The 19,500-nt window shown below is 37.5% G+C and overlaps 1 protein-coding gene across 6 annotated transcripts; it reads left to right on the forward strand.

The window, feature by feature from the left end:
• Nucleotides 1-2,024: 2,024 nt before the first annotated feature.
• Nucleotides 2,025-18,299, forward strand: LOC101174346 (anillin). Of its 6 annotated transcripts, none has more exons than XM_011476430.3 (25): nucleotides 2,025-2,158; nucleotides 3,057-3,151; nucleotides 3,288-3,455; nucleotides 3,794-3,889; nucleotides 5,104-5,288; nucleotides 5,462-5,554; nucleotides 5,757-5,843; nucleotides 6,481-6,565; nucleotides 7,013-8,125; nucleotides 8,421-8,716; nucleotides 8,837-8,925; nucleotides 10,052-10,181; nucleotides 10,424-10,559; nucleotides 10,963-11,151; nucleotides 11,260-11,386; nucleotides 11,484-11,532; nucleotides 11,704-11,763; nucleotides 11,853-11,885; nucleotides 11,969-11,990; nucleotides 12,945-13,054; nucleotides 13,430-13,483; nucleotides 13,967-14,053; nucleotides 15,520-15,627; nucleotides 15,714-15,859; nucleotides 17,097-18,299. In XM_011476430.3, exons 2-25 carry the CDS (start codon nucleotides 3,058-3,060, stop codon nucleotides 17,251-17,253), a joined length of 3,714 nt encoding a protein of 1,237 aa, XP_011474732.1. In that variant the 5' UTR covers nucleotides 2,025-2,158; nucleotide 3,057; the 3' UTR covers nucleotides 17,254-18,299. The 6 variants fall into 6 exon arrangements, with proteins under 6 accessions (XP_011474732.1, XP_020559883.1, XP_011474734.1 ...); XM_020704224.2 differs by having other exon boundaries at nucleotides 5,760-5,843; XM_011476432.3 differs by lacking the exon at nucleotides 13,430-13,483.
• The last annotated feature ends 1,201 nt before the right edge of the window (nucleotides 18,300-19,500 follow it).

Consider the following 19,500-nt stretch of genomic DNA (forward strand, 5'->3'; position numbering starts at 1 on the left):
CAGATGTGCTTCTAATTTAGGTCATTTCCATGCAGGTGTTTACAGACTTTTTCTGTTCAAATGTGTGAGAGGAAAGAACACATTAAAATATCCATAAAAGGAAAATGAGTGGAAAATCCTTCAGTCCACAGAGTTTCAAATGTTAAAACTCTAAGAACATGAGGCATCATGCATAAGAATTGCTGAAATAATCCCAAAAAGCTCAAAAGACATCTGTTTTGGGGGGGGGGGGAAACAAAATACAGGTGTCAAACTGGTGCGTCAACATTTTTAAACATTTTTTCAATGGAATACCTCTTTTTGGACTTGTGAAGCTAAAGCAGTCAAGTTCACCACATATCCAGCAAATCTCTAAATTCCACATAATTATAAATCTATAAACAACATATTGTAACATTCATTCATCTTCCGTTTCATCCCTTTCGGGGTCACGGGGATGCGGAGCCTATCCCGGCCACTTGTGGGCGAAGGCAGGGGGCACCCTGGACAGTTCGCCAGTCTGTCGCAGGGTCATATTATAACAATATCATTTAAAACATGAGCAATGTCCAGTAGATAAAACATAAGTTAGTGACTATCCGTAATATAGATCTCAAATTCTTTAGGTGACACCAGTTAATAATGAATAAGGAAACAACAAAAACTTATTTAAATTCCAAGCAACAGCCTATAGATACTGACAACTTTATTGTTTTGGAATTTCTCAAACTAAAACAGGCATTGGTGAAAAATGTTGCAGTTCAAGGATATTTAGATAATTATTTTTAAAATTTATGTTTAATCATCTGGTAACATTGATGTGTAAAATGCTAAAAACAAAAGTGGAAAAATGCAGTAACAATCAAAGTGACGCTTCATCACAAACTCACTTGTGTAAAAGTAGAAAATATAAAATAGTAGACATTATTTTAGGAATGGTATTTTTTATTTAATGATTTTTTTATTTTATTTTAATATATGTAGGTTAGTACAGAAATGGTACACCCCGTGTAGCTCATCCTTTGTCAGCTGTTCAGATTTTTAGTTTTTAGTATTATAATAATAATAATAATGTAATATTTAGTACTTTTCCTTTTCTTATTTTTTTTTTCAGTAATAGCTTCTTTACAGGACTAAATGTTATGCAAGTATAGAAGTATACTGTATTCAATAAAAGTAAATAAATAAAAACGCTTCCATAAAATGTAGGTCCCAGCTCAAATTCACATGGTTAACAAAATGACAGGAGGGACACAAGGCTGCTTGGAAAATTTCTTAATTACTAATTTCTGATTCAGATTATATGTTCAATGCCCGCCTTACTGTCATTTAAACAAAATCCAGCATGCGCTGAGTAAGCATTGTATGGCATTTAATTTGGATCATAAGTCTCGATAAGCGTGTATCAAACTCCCCACACGTATTAAGGTCATGCCCCTAAAATCAGATTAGCTCCTGCCACTGAATGCAAATTTTAAACCTGATAGTTGCACATTTTTCCTTGATTTTTACACATTTTTCTGATTTTTGCACTTTTTATTGTTTCACTTTTTTTCCATTTTTGTTAACCTGCTGTGTTTTTCTTATTTATTTATCTGTATTGACCGACCGTGAACTGTTCCTGAATTTCTTTACACCATGTGTAATGACGATAACGATTTTCTATTTCTGCTTCTATTTCTATAGTGTGTTGTCAGGGTCAAAAATACGTAAATAAAAAATACTGAAGAACTTTAAAGAAACAGACTAAAAAACATATTTTGTCTCTTTAGAAATGTTTTATTGAGTAATGACCAAAAACGACTATTTAGAACTTTTAAATGTATTTCTTCTTACTAGACCCCCATTTTATTTTATTTATTTATTTCGTTTTTCTTTGTTGGTTTATATAAAGTTTTTGTATTTCTTTGTTAGATAGTCTTGGACATGTTTTGTTTTTTTTCCTTACCATAAATAACTTTCTCAAATTGCACTCAAAGTTTACATTTTGTTTAAATATTGAGTTGTCAATAAAGATTTATTTAAAAAAAAGTGAATCCTGTCTTCCGCTTCCGTCACAAGACCCGCTGAAATTCAAAGTTGAAGGAGGAGCTCAAACCTTGCGACAACAAGAAAGTTGAAACTTGTCTTCGCACAACTGACCTGCGTAAGAAGTTGAGATTTACAGACATCCTCTCAGGTAAGAAACGTTACAAAAAATAGTTAGAATTCAGGTAGACTGAAGAAATCTGTTTTTTGATTTTCGTTCGTAACGCCAACTTTAGGCTAGGCCAACAGCAAAATCACCAACTACACTAGCTGTATTGGACTGTTGCTACTTAGCTTAGCGGAATACGTTTCGTTGTGAAACATGTCGGCAATCCTTTATAAAATAAATGAATAGATTCGAAAAACGAGTCAAGAGTTTCTGCAGCGTATAGCAAATAGCTAGCAAATTAGCTTATGATGTCATACTAACTGTAACTGACCTAACTTCGATTTGTTTTCTCTAAACTGGGCGTGGTCTTATCCTGAAATAAATCAGTGTCGCGCGTTTCCCCATGTAAATAACCCTTGTGCTATCTTAGATGACCCCACCCTTACATTGACGTGTTCTCCCTACCATGACAAAGGTGGATAAAGGTGGAAAGATTTCATGTAATCCATAGACACTAGTGAAGATCACAAATCATTGAAGAAAAAAGGTTCAGCGCACTGTCTAGTGGGTCTAGATGACCCAACTCCCACTGTTAAAGTGCCTAGGATGTCACAAGGGATAATAAAACTTCGACCTTTTTTCTTCTTCCAGAACTTAGTTATTGGCTCTAAGGACCCGTTCATTGATGAAAACAAATTCTTTTTGTTTAAAAAATAATTTCATCTCCACCTATCTCGTAATTATTATATGCTATACACATTCACAAATAACGCAAAAGGCTTAAATCTAAATTTAAAAAATGACCCGTAGCATTGGCCATTTAAAAAAAAAACAATCTACTGTTCGGGATTTGGTTTTTCTAAGTTTCACTTGGAACTTTAGGTTTGGTTCTGTTGTAGGTCTGACGCTCATAACTGTTACATTTATGTGTGCATTTCAGAATGGAAGCTGATGAAGAAAATTGTGTTTCTGCCAATTTAAAGAGGCAGAGAGAACCTCTCTCTGATACAGAAGAGAATACAAAGTTTACTGCAGGTTTGTTTGCATTAAATCTTGCATGAATTTTCCATTTTTAATTTCAAACCTTCATTTAGAGACAACTCTGGGCTTTGGAAGTTAATTAATATCAATTAATACGATTTTTTTTCTCCATTTTTTTTTTCTTTTCCAGAGAATAATGATGGACAGAAGCGGCCACGTCTAGAATTAGCTGGTCGGGAGAACCAAAGTCCTAAATCATCTTCATCTAGACGTCTGGCTGAACTCCAGACAAAGCCAGATACGCCTATAGTCCCTTCAGTCCGATCACGGGTTCAGCTGTTCACACAGAGAAAAGAAGGTAAATGTTTGTTTACATTGGTCCACCCACATTCTTAAAAGTACAAGTAATCCTAGAATCCAGCAACACCCATGCTGTGATACTGAATTTTTAACAAAACACTCCCAGATTCAGCCCTAAAGTTTAATCATTATAGTGTTTAATATTGATTTAGTATTTATTTTTAGTTAGTATTCAGAGAAAGGAGGAGCTTGGTTGTTTTATACATTGACATGTTCTGCGCTGACGCTAAGGAGGATGACACATTATTACTAATCAGTGTGCTGATGAGGCAGTGATCAGTTTTAAGGATTACATGGTTGCATACCCCAGCTCTAAAAAATACAAGTTTGTTGTAGGAGGAGCTGCTGGAGCCTTGCGGTGCCTTTCAGATCCTGGATCTCAAGGATCCTCGTTCATCCACCATGACAAGAGTGTCAAACAGCATCTTCTTGGTGAGGATACACACATGTATACCGTCACCTAATCATGACTACAGTTTCCAACTACTTTCTATTGTCATTATGTCCTGTAATTTGCTTTAATTGACTTGTAAACCAACATGCACTTTCAAATGGGTTCACTTCAATCATATTTTGAACTATTTTAGGGAGCTTGCAGCTTGCCCGGTGTATTTTCTACTTCACAAATACTCTTTTTTTTCTTTAAACATTATTTTTTTTGTCTGCTCTTGATTCACAGTGATTTGAATACAGAATTTTCTTTCATATATGTCTACCATCATCACAAAAATCCCACAAGAACATGTCAAAAATACAATTTTCATCAGATTCTCTGTGAGAAAAGAGACGTTTTAAAAATTCTACTTGAGAAAGCTGAAAAACATTTGCTGAGAGGGCGCAGATTCCATACATATCTGAGATTCCAACCTCTAACCATCATGCTATGAAGCAGCAGAGTGAACCTTCATGACCCCGGCATGCTAAAGAGTTTTGGCAGCTTTTTAGCCTTTTTAAGTCTTTAAAGTTTTTGATATAAAGCATGAATTCAATGTTATTCTCAATACTTTTAAAAATCATGCATTTGATAATAAAATTAATCTTTAATTTGATTTTCTATACGTCTCCTTGTTACTTTGTTTATTTTTATATATTTGTCTAAACATTTACTAAATAATGGGAGGATCTGCCCCTTGAGAAGGTACGTCTCATTTTGAGGGGTTCCTCTTATTTGGCAGATAACCACTCAAAAGACGACAGAGTTTACAGGTAGAGCCCTTTACATCATTGACCAATCTGATTCGGATGGAGCCCCTTTGATGTTAGATGCTCGCCTCCCATGTAGACGAGGGCCATTTGGAATGTAGTTTCATTTATATTGACTTTTATTTCCATTAATCCATTGCAGTGAAATGGAAATGATGTATTTAGTTATTTTGCTATTTGTTCAAATCATATATTATATTATGTTGATCACTAATATCGCTAATCTGGAGTTTTCCTCATATCGTGCAGACTTACTAAAGTAAATAATGTCTAGATATTCAAGTATTGGAAGCAACCGTTGAGAGATTATTCTTTTTCTGACACGGAAATGAAAGGAATTAATTGATTAATACAATGTTTAATTCTTAAAATAGGAAAGCAGCTTGGTCAGTTAAATTGTAGATGATTTTTCTTTTTCTGTAAACAATTCCCCCTTTTTGCAGCTGATGGGGAATTTACCCAAAGAATGGAACGCTTTAAGGCACCAGCTCTGCAGGCCAGCCCCACCAACAGCGAGAGCCCAGCCAGCTCCTGTCAGAGATCCTGCTCCAATTTTGTGTCTGACATTCAGCAGAAGCTCCAGAGCACAACAACGCCCAGCACCAAGCAGGCTTCTCGCATCCGCCAGGTCGGTCCTCCAGGTTCTGTTGAAGTGTGTCGCTTCTACCTAAGACAGAAAAAAGTTATAGAAGCCTTTCAAAATCTACTCCTTTTTTATTGGTAACTTTTGATCATTTGTTTAATGAAAGATTTCAATTAGATATTTGAATGGCTCACCAAAAGTCATTACCCTGTGAACAGGAACGAGAGCTGGAATTGAACCAACTGCCCTTCAATCCAATTAGTGAAAATGCCTGGCTCAAAAGAAGCAGCTCTGATTCCTCATTGACTCAGGTGGGTTTGTACTTATATTTAAACAGTTTTTATTGCTAATTTAAGCTAATTAACTAGTTTATAGTAAATTTTATTGAAGCTTTAAATATTTGTGCACGTTATCCATAATTTGGGGATTTTTGGTTTATGAGGAAAGCCCTTTTATCAGTAGTGTTTGTTCATAAGGAGCTGTTTTTTACATGACATTTTACATAAACACTAGCAGGCAGCAAGGACCCCCCCTGGCTCCTCCTTGGTGGCTCCTACATCTAAAAGGAGAGTTGTTTGGCCCCCCACACAGTCCTGGGATGTGAGTTAGTGTTTTAATAGAAGTCACTACTGGGACTATTTTTTTTTTTACTTCACTTTTCTCAACGATTGAGGGATGCAGAATTCATTCATTCTCTGGCATTCCCCTTCGTCGCACAACATCGTTTCCTTCTGACTTTGTGAAACCTTTTTGTGGTTTTGGTGCTTCACTGAAAACTCAACATTTGGGACATTGTAGGTATTTTTTTTTTTTTTTTTTTTTTTTTTTTGGAATGGTGTTCTTCTTGATTTGAAATTTTCCACTGGGGGCTGACTTTTGACTATATTTTTTAATTGTTTTTAAAGGAAACTCCCCTGTATCAGTAATTTTCTTTTTTTTTTCCACTTCTTTTGGATTGTTTTATTCCTTTAATCTTAGAATCACCTAAACTGTCTTAATTCACAGTCTGGTTTGATTTTTTTTTTTTGTTTGTTTGTTGGGATTGAAAAACATTCACCTGCTCACTTGGCCTTGTTGCGGTGGGGACGCCCAGCCTGCAGGACTTAAAGGCTGTCCGGTTCATTTTTCTCAACAAAACACATCCTACTTTGTTTTTTTTAATTCACTCTTCATTCTCGTGATCCTTTATGTTGTTTGGGTTAATGTTCATGTATTTTTCATGTTTTTAATGTTACAGCAGGTTCATGGGGATGCTGACATGAAAGACGGCAGCTTTGTTGAAGCGTCTACATCTGATGGAGACAAACCTTTGACTGTGACGGGTATGTCTGTTCTCCTCAAAGCAGCTCATCAACTATCGAGCTGTTTTGGTCTTTTTTTCTTGATGTTATACGTCAATAATTTTGTCTGATCTTTCAACATTTTCTTTTGCATCCAGGTTAATAATGTAAATCTTATATTGATAAATCTATCTTCACCGAGACTAGATTACGCTTGAACCGTCCTAAATGTTGAATATTTTGAGTCATTAAGGGATTGAATAGAATCAATTATTATAGGGATTCTAATGCTGTTGAAAAAATACAAAATGGGGTCTTCCTTAAATTTTATTTGTCCTTTAGGGTTTTGAAAACCTTATTTTATTTTATCCCCCCAAATCCTTTTCATTTCCAGAATATTGATAGATTAAAAACAGTTTAGAAATAATTCATGTGGACATTTTGAGTTTTGCGTTTGATACCAACTCAAAGCATGAGAGTTTTTTTCAGCAGGTAAGAAGACCCCGTATCGCCCTGACATACCCGCTGCCTCTGCAGCATTTGGGCTTTTTGGGGAAACTCGGGCACCAAACGCTCGTCGTGGTGAGAAGATCAGCGTGGAGGAAGACCGCACGACGTCTGCGGGGAAAGAACAGCTGGTCTCTGAAGAACCGAGTCAAACCGTCCTGAAGCTGTCCTTCAGTGACGATCAGAACTTGTCTGAGTTCACCTCTTTAGATGAATTTGATGACAAGGAGGAAAATGTTTCCAAATTAACTGAAGACGAAAACTCCCAGGTGTTTGTTTCCGATAAAGACGAAACCATGGAGGATTCTTCATTTGGGGATGAGCAGATCGAACCCTCCACAGATGAAGAGTTAAAGATCTGGCACTATCCGCAAGACAGTTTATTGGCAGAAGATGAAGCAAATTTAGTTGAAGAAGACAACACGTCGACTAAAACGTCTGAAGAGCTCAAGGCTTCCAAAGTGGGAAAAGAAGAAATCCATTCAGCCGATCTGGATGAACCTGCTGACATCCAGAATGAAGAACGATGTCCTCCTGCTGATGTTTCTGCAAAGATTTCTGAGCTCAAATCGAAGCAAGAACTCTGTGACTCTTTGAAAGAGGAATCTCTTTTAGTTGGTGATCGTTTTAAAGTGGAGCGTGATGAAGAAAGCTGCTCAGGAGCTAGAGATGATTTTACAACTGAACAAGAGTCGGAAGGAAGCATTCCTCATGGATCTGAGCAGCTAGAGCGGAACAGGAAGACAGTCGGAGTCAGAGATGGAACTCAAACATCAGGAGAATCTCCACCACAGAAAACAGAAGTTGCAGGTGGAGCTCAACCGGAGGATCGGACTGAATCACCAAAATATGACAGAGTTCAAACTTTCATTCAAACTACAGAAGCGTCACACCCCCAAGATTTTGAGGAAGGTGCAGAAAACTCTGTCTGTGGAGAGCAGGTGGTTAAAGAAGAGACTATAGAAAGTCTGGAGGCGGAGGGAAAAGGAACCTCAAAGAAAGTCACCTTTGTGTTGGAGCCGGAGCTGATCCACAGCTCGGATCTGTCTGAGAGTGACACCTCAATGCGGTCCAGAGCCGATTCAAGCCTGTCAGGTGAGACCAGGCTGAAGGTGTCAGCTCCTGCACTGCTTTCGGGAGAGGTGGAGCACACGGGTGAAGTCGTTTTTGGGTGGGGCAGATGGAGTTTCTGCTTGTTGCTTAATACTCAGAGAAAGCATTGAGAGAAAGAGACCACTGGGGGTGAATGATTTTTGGTCGTAAGGGAAATGGCTCACGGACATTTTATAAACGCATTGATGTGTTTTGGAAATGTTTGTTTTCAGAGGCCCGGACTGTCATTAACAATTTTTTATGATATTAAGTGAGTTTTTCTTTTTCTTTTTATCAGATTTTGGCCTGAGCTCCCACGATGAGACCAACACTGCTGAAATGATCGACCAAATGTTTGAGGAGGTGCTGGAATATGCTGGGAAGGTGGAGAAGGAGAGGCGCGAAGATGCAGAAGACTGCGACAGTGGGATTGTTCCGTGCTCAGACAGTCAAGTCAAGACGGAGGAGAAAAACAACGAAGTAGTTCAGACAACAGAAGAGAACGATCCAAATGAAGACGAGCTTCTGAGTTTCCCTCCAGCTGGAATTCTGTCTCCCCTCAGCAAATCTGTGGAGGCCGTCGTCACGCCGCTGGTAAGAACCACTGATCTCTGCCAAGTGCTTCACATCCAAAGTATTTCAGATGTTAGGAAAAGCATGTGAACCTGCTAATGTCATGAAAATACTGTCGATTCACCAATGTTCCACCGACAGCGACTGGCTGCAGAATCCAATCCTTCATCGTTGCTCCTGATCCCTGATGAGACCAGCACTCCTCCTGCTGAATCTGCTCCTCTGTACAGGTAATCAGGCCGGGTTGCTAAGCTTAGTTTATGGTATATAAAGCAGTGATCCAGGTCTTTAAGTCGCCCTTTGGGTGCAGGAGGAGGCAATAACTCGCTTCAAGGAGATTTTTTTTCAGACCGCTGGGTTTGTGCTCCAACTTTCATAGATTTATTAAGTGCAAATTTGCATATTTTTATTTTATTTTTTTGTATCTGTTTTTTTTTTCCACACTGCGCATTGTGTTCTTGCGATAGTTTTACGTCCTTTTTTGTTTAAATTACAACTTGAAGGTCATAAGTTTACGAGAAAAAAGTCATGTACCGGTAGTCAAAAGTGTGTAGTGGGGAGTTTTACTGCCTCAAAACATCTGTAATCCTACTTTACAGATTTCACCTTTTGTTATTTTTAGAGCATACTGTTCACACAAAGCACTATTAAAACCAAACCAAGAACAGTATTGGAAACTGAGAGGAAGACCTTTTCCTTTAGCATCTGAACACCGTTAATCAAATACATTTAGGGTAAAAATTTTCTTTTTTAAATTGTGTTTTTCATTAGACGCATTAAGTTTTTTGTGTTTGACCACGATGCATTGCCTTTGAAAGATTAGTCATTTGAGAACAGTTTATTTTTTAATAAACTATCAAAGTTTTCATCTAAATAGTCTGAGTAAAAGTTTCATATTTATTAGGTTTTTACTTGAACAAATACAGTAGGTGATGTCATATTTGGCGTTTAAAGAAATAAGGTAGTGAGCGTGTGTCTGAATTGCATAATGTCTATTATAGGTTGGGGAGCAGTGATTGAATTAGGAATTTTTTTCTGTTTAGATATTAAACTTTATTTAACCGTTGACTAATTGTGGTTTTCTTTGTGTTTTTTGTTGGTTTTTTGTGTTCTTATTCAACACTTGATTATTTGACGAGGACCAAGGGGTGGGAACTCATTACACCGATTTTAAAATCTTTGCATTGGCTCCCTGTGCAATTTAGAATTGATTTTTATGTATGTATATTATGATATATTGTAGAAGTTTTAGACAAAAAATGACTTTTTTTTTTTTTTTTTTATGTTTGCACTTTGAGTAGCAGGAGTTGGAAAAGTGCCATAGAAATAACTTTTAATTTGATTTGTGTTTGACAGTATTGATGCGTACCGCACACAAAGACAGAATAAGCTTCCCGCCATCCAGAGCGTGACGCCGGCGCTTCAGAGACGAGCTGCAGAGACGCCCAAACCTCAACCATCTACCAACACCAAGGAAGAGATTGCAGTTAGTACCACAGATTAGATTTTTATTAGCATCAATTGTGGAGTTAAAAAAGCCATTCAAAGTTTTGCACTCTGTTTACTTTCATCTGTTTTCGATTGAATGCTAGGGTTCTTGCCAAATGACTATCAGGAATTTATGTTTTCAGTGAAATCTTTCACTCAATGCACACCAAGATCTCAGCAAGAATAGAAGGTGTAAGTCTGCACATTTGTAATGGCCGGTATTGTTGTGGGCTTTTCCAGGCTCTTAATGAGGAGGCAGGTAAACTGCAGACTGTGATCAATCAAACCCTGCAAGCTCTGAGCTGCTGCATCGACGAGGATCACGGGCGAGGCTCGCTGGAGGAGGCTGAAGCTGAGAAGCTGCTGCTAGTTTCCAGTAGGGACAAGACAACTTCCTTTATTTCAGCCACACTTTGTGCTTTTTTTTTTTTGTTTTAAATCAGCTGTGTGTTTGGGTCGATGTCAAGAAATAAGGAAAACGTAAAGGTGTCCAAGAAAGAATCAAAAGTTCTCCAATTATATAAAAAAAAAATTGCATCTCTTTTAACAATTTCTTCACTTTGTTTCAAAGTCTGGCATCAATTGAAAAACTACCAGACAGCAGTTTTAGTAAAGTTTATCGTTTTGGAAGAGGAAATAAAGGGCACCATCACATTTATTGATTAGGAAAACCATGTCAATAAGAGCATCTCTAACATCTCTAACCTATCTTATTAGTTGTGTTGAAAATCAGATGATTGCGTCTTTACCTTCTTTTGGTTTGTTTCTGCCTGATTCAGGCGAGAAGCGTTCTGCTTTGCTGGCAGAAGTGGCTCGACTGAGGCAGGAAAGAAGTTCAGTGTCTGAGGAGGCAGCAAAGGAAGACACGGACTACATTTCCCAGCAGGCCTGCAGAGGAACTGTCCACATCACAAACATCCAGCTGCCCCTGAAGGTGGAATTTGTCTGCTCCTCACAGAGCCGTGCAGGTAGACTTTTTGGAATGACGTATTCCAAGTATTCCGCACCTCTAGAACCTAAACTGTTGCTATTATTGCAACAAATGAAGGCACACCTTTGTTTATGCACCTGTTCAGGTCGGCCAAGTCATTATTTCTTTGTCCTGATCCACTATGGGCCCTACAACATCGTCGCCACGCCTCTGGCCACCGCTGCCGACGCTCGCAACGGAGACACCATCTCCTTCCCCACGTCTGTCACACTGTGAGCTTCACTGTGGTCCAACTTCTGTTTCATGAAACTCGAACAAAGAAGTTCATTTCATTAGAAATCTTTGTTTAATTGTCTGTATTCATTTCAGGAAAGACATCCGCTCGTCTTTTGAGATTGACGTTGAGGTCTACAGCCTGGTGAGAGGAACATTCTTCTCAGCTCACATCTTTGATCCAAACGTTTTGCAAATAAATAAATATTTTTTATGTCTATTTTATTTCTGCTGAAACAGTTTTCAAATTCTAGATTTTATTTTTTTTTTATTAAATATATGTCAAAGTCTTTTTTTTTTTTTGGGTTTCCTTTAGTCCCACACATCTGGTACCAACTCTATTTCCACAACGGATCGGACCAACACAAAGACAAGAGTAAGTGTTGCATTTGTCACCATTTAATAAAGAGTTTCAAAGAAAACAAAGATGGACTGAGGTCTTTTCTGATCTTTCTACGTTTCCAGGTCACACCAAGGAAACTCTTAAATACCATCACTGTGAGTTTTGTCTTTATTGACGGTTTTTTCAGGCTTTTGTTCTCCTTATTTTAATGAAACATTATTGCTTTCTTCTTCAATAGAGATCCACTAACACTGCATCAGGTAAGCCATTTTTTTTCAGGTTTTCTTCTTCATTTCTGTTTGAATTCATCAGAAACAAATGGTTCTCCATTTCATTCCGATAAAGATGAAAAGTCACATTAAGGTCTGGTCCAAATTCCCTCACTACTGTATGGGACGTTTGTCAGTTTGTTGGGCCGTCCGAATCTACAATTCCAAAATCCAGTGCCCTGCAAATGTCCCAGTAGTCTCTGCGAAAAACTAGATTGCCAAATAGACCACAATGCATTGCGTTTAACGTATTTGTCATTTGAAAACCATGTTTGAATGTATTTTGTATAAATCCTCCAAATTTTAACCATCAAAACAGTGGGTTCCTATTTAGTCATTTATTAGGCTTTTTCTTTGGCAGTTGGATGATGTCATATTTTGGATTTAAAACAGAAAAGAACATTTGTTTTTTTTAATGTTTTTGTGACATTTTTCTAATCATGTAAAGAAATTGTAACTTAAAATTGCCTTTCTGAATATTTCTATATTCAAACTCTTGTGAATTAGGAGCAGACATAAAAATTCTTCTTAAAAAGATTCTATTGGTTACGCAGAGAATGTTCTTGGGGGGCTACAAGCTCCCTGCTCCGCTCCATTCTGATGCATCCACTTGCAGACGAACAGATCTTTTTTTTCTTTGTCTAAGCTGGAATCTGGCTCCGAACTGTTCGGCTAGATGGCTCCAGTATTGCTCACCATTTTTCTTGCACCAATAATGTTAGGTTGGTATTGCCGCTCTGCAGAAACTATGTCCTAGAAAAATGACACAGGTTTTTTGATTTTTGGCTAAAAGTAGTATAATCCTGATTAAAAGACCACTGGGAACCAGTTGGAAATAGATTAAAGAATGGTTGATTTTAAAATCCAGGGCACTTGACAGTTTTATGAGGTTAGTGATGGAAATCAGAACGCTTGGAACCATTTCTGCGCTTCTTTCACCTTCAGGTGCCGCTCCCATTAATCTCAGCACCCGTCGCTCCAGCAGCTTTTGTCTGGTGGGTTCCCATAAAATCACCCTGGCCTCTCTTGGACAAAGCAAATTCCCCCTTGATAAGGTAAACAATTAATTTATTTGACAAGTTTTATGATATTTCAATACTTTATTTATTGTATACATTTTAACACCCTTTTTGAAGTATTATTTATATTCTGAGTAATTGGATCTGTAAATACAGAAGTTGTTCTGATATTTCCATATTTAATGATCTGTCCTGCTCTTTGATGGAGAAACGTTTGTACTGTACTGTGACACACTCTCACCGGGTTCATCACTTCTCTAAATCTTTTTATCTGAACTCTAAAGAAGAAGCACAAAAAAGCCCCAGAACCCACAATCCTTCACTGCTGTTGTTTTCACTGTTCAGGCTTCACACGGGTGACGTTTTCTGTCTGTGTCCCCCCTCCCTCTCTGCCTCGCTTTTTCCACTCAGATGAAATTTGAAGGCAAAGTCAGGAAACTGCTGGGAGATGAATTTCAGGAAAAGGTTTCCTTTTTTCTTTTTTTACCTCTACATTTCCTTCCCTTTCTGTCCAGAGAAACTAACCTCTTCCATGAAATGCGTAATCTCCTCTTTTGAGTTTTAATCGTTTGATTTTGTTTTTTAAAAGATTTTGAACAATCAAATCATGCTGATTAACTTTCTTAACCTCCTCATCACGAGGCTCTTTCTGCCTTATTTTAGTCTTTCTAATTGATTTTTTTGAAACCACCTAACTAAAAGCTTTATGATTTCATTGAATGCTCCGTCATGTGATTAATAATACTAACAGTATCAGAATCGGGAGACGTTCAACTGTTTTTGGAGGGTGGAAAAGGGGTCTTCATCTTGGATTTTACCCCAGACTTCATGATAAAGAGATGAAGGGGAACGTTTTTATTGTTTTATGTCAGAAAAAAACAAAAGAAATTGTGAGAAATCTTCGTCTTTTCCATTGTTCTTCACATGAGATGTCTTTTTTGGTTGTAGGTGCCCTTCCTGTCTCCTCTAGAGGGCAGTATCTACATGCAGCTGAGGAGTGAGGGTCACTCCAATATTTACCACCACGGCTTCCTGGTTGGTCAAGTTTCATTCTGATCTTTTCAGTTTGAGATGATTGGTGGTTCTGGGTTCTGTCAGTAAAAACCACCATGTCTGAAACTTGTTTATGCTGAAGAACCTGGAGCCATTTTCTGAAAATAAACCAACCTTTTTATTCGGTTTTGAACCGTCATGTTTTATTCGTCATTTTATTTTTATTTATTTTATTTTTATTAGTCGTCATCTCTCATAGTAGTCAGTTATAATACATTAATACACAAGTTCTTCACACTCGGATATTTTAACTGGGAGCTGATGAGATTCTAATGGTTTAGTAAAGTAGAACGAGTCGTTCATTGATAAATTGATTGACAGGCGAACCAACCAATTGCAGCAGACTCATAAAAGCAATCTCTTGGGACCGTTTTCCTACATTTACCTTCAATCCAGGCCTTTAACCATGACTTTTGACCTGCAGTGACCATTTTTATTGCTTCTTCGGACCTTCATACAAGTGTATGAAGAAGAATGTCCTTAATTTGCTTTAAACACTTCAGCAAATGAGCATTTCTAAAAGAAAATTTAAAAAAAGTTTTATTTTCATATCAATTTTAACTTTAAATATTCAAAGTTGTCTTTACCAAAAAATAAGTTGAATGTGTGGATATTTTAATCTTTTAATTGTTACCGTTCTTCCTTTTTTCTGCTTTTGTTGTTGTTTAGCTGGTGGTTTAGTGGAGTTACATTTTTAATCCCCCACAGGTGAAATCAACGTAATAGTCAACGTTAGTTTTGCATTAATTACAGATGTTTTAAGGCTGTCAAACCCCTCACTGCCTACCTGATACGCATAAACATTTGAACATTTCTCTCTCGTTTAAACTCTCAAAGTTCAAACCTTCATAAAAAAAATATGTCCAGTGCTATAGAATAAAAACAAACCTATGATCATAATCGAAGATTTATTTAAATTTGGCAAATTGAACGTATTCTGAATAGGAGACACTCCACAGAGGAGATTTATTGACAATTGTGAACAGTTTGGCACTATTTTTAGAGAATTTATTTGCAAATTATGTTGGAAAATAAGTGTTTGGTCAATGACAAAAGTTTAACCCACTTACTTAATTAGGTTAAAACCTATTTAATTAATAAGAAAACATTTGATTGTTGTCAACAAAGGTATATAACAGAGTATTGAGTTGAAGTGTTGTCATAGGCTACATACTTATTTATAGTAAATGCATCAGAGCGAGCAGGGAGCTTGTTACAAATGATTTGAATAAAGAAATACTCAGAAACATAGTTTTGAGCATAATTTTCTTTATATATATTGTCAATCATGAGAAGACTGCCACAAGAACATGTTAAAAACACCAGAAACAATGTTTCTTTTGAGTGGGTCTTTACATCCACAGCTCAACTCCGCTGATTTTTCATAGTCCGCATCTGCTGTAATCATAATTCTGTCAAGTTAACTCCTCTGTTTTGTTTTTTTCCAGACAATGTTTGAGTTGATCAGTGGATTTGGACTGTGGCATCGCCGGTTTTTCGTGCTGGACGGATGTAACCTGTCCTACTGGAACAGCCCAAACGACAGAGAGAACAAGGTGAGAACACGTAAAGCACACGGACCAGCAGCGGCATCGACTGTGGCTTTGATGGGAGGCTTGAACCGGTTTGTTTGAATTCTCAGGAAGCGGAAGGCGTCATTCCTCTGTCAGGGTCTCCCAGTCGGTGTGTCAGACCTGTCAAGAGGGACTCGTGTGCTCGACCTTTCACCTTTGAGCTGGTGAGCAATGTGTCAAAGCAACAAGAGAGCAACCAGGACGGACTGTCCAAGTAAGTTTTTCAGTAGACTCAACATCTGATGTCTTTATCAAACATTCAACACTTCGATCCCGTGATGAATCTTTTATACACTCGTCTGCCATGATGATGTATTATAGTCACAACATACATTCACGCATTGTGGCCTGTAAGATAATATAAGATAAGATAGGACTTTATTGAGCCCCAGGGGGAAATTGGGTTGTCACAGCAGCCAAAAACAAGAAAAAATAGCAGTTGGAAAGTACGAAAAACACAGTAGCAATGAGTAAGAATAAAAATAATACAAGGTGGAAGTAAAAGTACAGTAGTACTGTAGACCCTTGCAGTGGCGTCACGCCATCGTCTTCCATTTTTGGGAGTCAAGCACACATTTTTATAAATACTGTACATCCAACGGGTAAAATAAGCCACTTTGCTGATAGACAGTAACTCTTTTTATTGACCTCCATTTCGTTTCATTTAAATACGAGAAAATATCAGATTCTACAAGACCTAACTAACAAAGTACCGAGGGTTTCTGTAGTCCAGTAACTGTAATGTAATTAGCGAAATTTGAACTGTAAATCGTTACGTTACGTAACCCCAAACACTGGACACAATGTCATGAATTTTAATGAAAATCTCTCTGAATGAGGCCTTTTACAGCAATTATTAGGGGAAAATAATTGCTATAGATTAATTAATTACAGGTCACAAACCTCTTCCCTGCGGCGCTGCTGCTCTGCGTTGTGTTTCTGTGTTGGTGCGGGGACCAGGCGTCGGTTCTGATCTGTGACAGATCCCTGCAGCCCTTTATCTTTGTCCGGCCGACAACACAGAGAGAGCTGATTAAAGGCAGGCAGTCAACTGGACACGACAAAGATCCACAGCAGTAACGCTCTTAGTTTGACTTCCTAAATGGAAGAGAGGGCGTTCACACAGGCGCTGTGATGTCACATTCAATGTGTTATAGTAGACTGGACCATTCAGGGTAATATTTGAGTTTTTACTTTAGTTTTTTTATTTTAATCAAAGCTACTTTTGATCACCTCCAACGTGTGACGGCGTCACAATGAGCATCCATCTATCCGTTTTCTGAACCTACTGCCCTTTTGGAATCACAGGGCTGCCGCTGCCTGTCCCGCCCACTGTTGGGTTCGCCCTGGACAGGTCACACACACATTTATAATGAGCCTTTAGTGTTTATTTAAAGTAAAGTGTGGTTTTTTTCTTCAACTCTTTATCACAACCCAAATGGGATTCTTAGGTGCTGGTTCTCTGCCGACACCAAAGAGGACCGACTGGACTGGATGGAGAAGCTGAACCAAGCCCTGTTGGACTTTAACACTTGGAACCCAGCCCAGTCAGAGAGTCAGCAGTCGAGCTCATGCAGCAGTGGAAACTTGAGGGAAAGTATGCTGTGATGCGTCATGGTTTGATGCCGTCAGACGTCGCTGCAGCAGCAGCTCAGGCTGTTCCAACCAACTCAGCTCATGTTGAATCGGTAGTGAAATATTGGGGGGTTTTTTTGTTTGTTTTTTTAACTTAAATCCTATCATTACAACATTTTTCTTTTCTTTTAAAAACTTTTTCTGTTGAAAAAAGTTGTAAACTTTTTTTTCTTTTATATACTTTTCTTGAATCATTAGCTGCTTAAGCCTTCATTGGCATTTTGGTCACTTTCGGTTGGAAGGGTGAATGAAGCGTTTTGGGCTCACGATTTGCTCAAATTTACATCTCTATCCTTTTATCTTTGTATATTTCTTAGAGGTGGAAGGAAAAAGCATAATATACATACAGGATCTGCTAAACCCGCTTCGACCAGAACTAGGTAAAACTGGTAAAATACTACAAAATGTTAAAATGCTGGTTTCCTAACCACCAAATGGGAGGTTTTATTACTTTGTTTTTGAAGGTGGTGACAGATGGAGTATTTTTTTTTTAATTCAACAACTTTATGATTTAAATTGATGTTTGTTTTGTTTGTTTACATCTGTATGTTTCTCTCTGGAGCAGATTTTGACGCCGCATAGCTCGTTTACAAACAGAAGTGCATTATCTTTAATGTATTGAAGGAGAGGCTTTCTCAAATTAATATAAAGTTTATTTCAAAATCTATATTTTCATTAGTGTTGTGCTTGTGAAGGGATGCCAATTAAATCCAACAGCTGTGCAGCTTCAGCTTTCACATCTGTGCAGGTTACAGAAACCAATGTAAATGTGGATGAAGCTCACTGTCGTGGTTTGAAGGGATGTGATCTGTGCTGCCTGTTTATTTTTTAAACCTTTTTCCTGTTGCTGTTGCAGGCTCTCGTTCTATGCACGTCGTGGAATTTATCAATAAAACGAATGGAATGAATGTAAAGGCTGATGGGATCTATGGGTTTAAACGTATCCAGGATTCCGTTTTTCCCTTTAATTGGAAAAGGATTGTATAAATCTAGTGCGCAAATAAAACGTTGCATTGGGATTCAATGCCTCCGGTGTGATCTGATCCTCCCCGTCGTGTAAAATAACGTGTGAATGGCAGGTCTGCTGCACATGAGGAGTCTGACGGCATTTGGCAGGAAAGCTGCTCAGGTCAGGAATGTCATACAGGAAGTGGTCTAGAATTAGACTTCCTGTTCGTCCCATAGCTCCTTTGGGTGGAGGTGCTGCTGCCTCAAGGTGATGACAACAACAAAGGGAAGGGGGGTGGTCACGCTGCACTCAGGGCACCTATAGAAACGTGTTCAATACAGTCACTGATCGCTGAGTCCCGGTTAACCTGCAGGTTCACTGTTGAAGGGATTTGGTCTGGTTAAATTTAATTTAGGTGGGGCGTTCATCACAAACGTGCAATTCTTGAAGACTAACTTCAATCAATATAGTGTATTTGATGTTTTTATTATGTTTGTGAAGGGTGTATGAACAAAATTAAGCTTAAAACTACTTAAATTGTGTTTCAGAAGTAGATGGAAAAAAAGGAGTTTGTAAAAATGGCTTATTTGTGACATAAAAAATACACACACACACATTTTTTTTTTGCTAGTTCTAAGCAAATGGTTTGTATTTTTTAAATTTTTATTCTCCTAAACTTAGTTCATTTTGATTACAGTAATTAAAAAAAATAGTATAAGTGGAAATGACTCATTTTAGAACAAAATGTGAATCTTGGTCCATAAATAAATCCTCATAAAATTTATTGTTTTAAACCTTTGCAAGAATCAACTGGTTTGCAGTCGATAAACTAAACAAGATTTGATGCTTCATTCAAGCTCCAGTCTTCCATTTCTTAAATCACAATAAAAGTGGTTTTATTCTTTTATTTTAGCAATAAAGTTTATTTCTTTTGTGCCCAAAAATGTAAAACTTTTTCAAGTAGTAGTAAAGTTTGTTTTAAAGTTTATTTTATTACACTTTAATTCATTCATCATGAAACCATTTCATGAAAATGAAAGAAAATGACACTTTAAATAAGGCAAAATTAACTTTTCAAAGAGATTCCTTTAATAAACAATACATGTTGAATATCTTTCCCTAAATCAAGATTTGTTTGATTTAGGGAAACTGTTTAATTTGATTCATAACAATAAAAATGCACTTACCGTACCAACAGCAGACACAAGTTTAATTTTTAAGACAAATGTTTTTTAGACTGCGTAATTCTAGTCCTACTTTTAGATGGTTGT

Source organism: Oryzias latipes, chromosome 6, assembly GCF_002234675.1.
Source record: "Oryzias latipes chromosome 6, ASM223467v1".
In the NCBI taxonomy this organism is placed as follows: Eukaryota; Metazoa; Chordata; class Actinopteri; order Beloniformes; family Adrianichthyidae; genus Oryzias; species Oryzias latipes.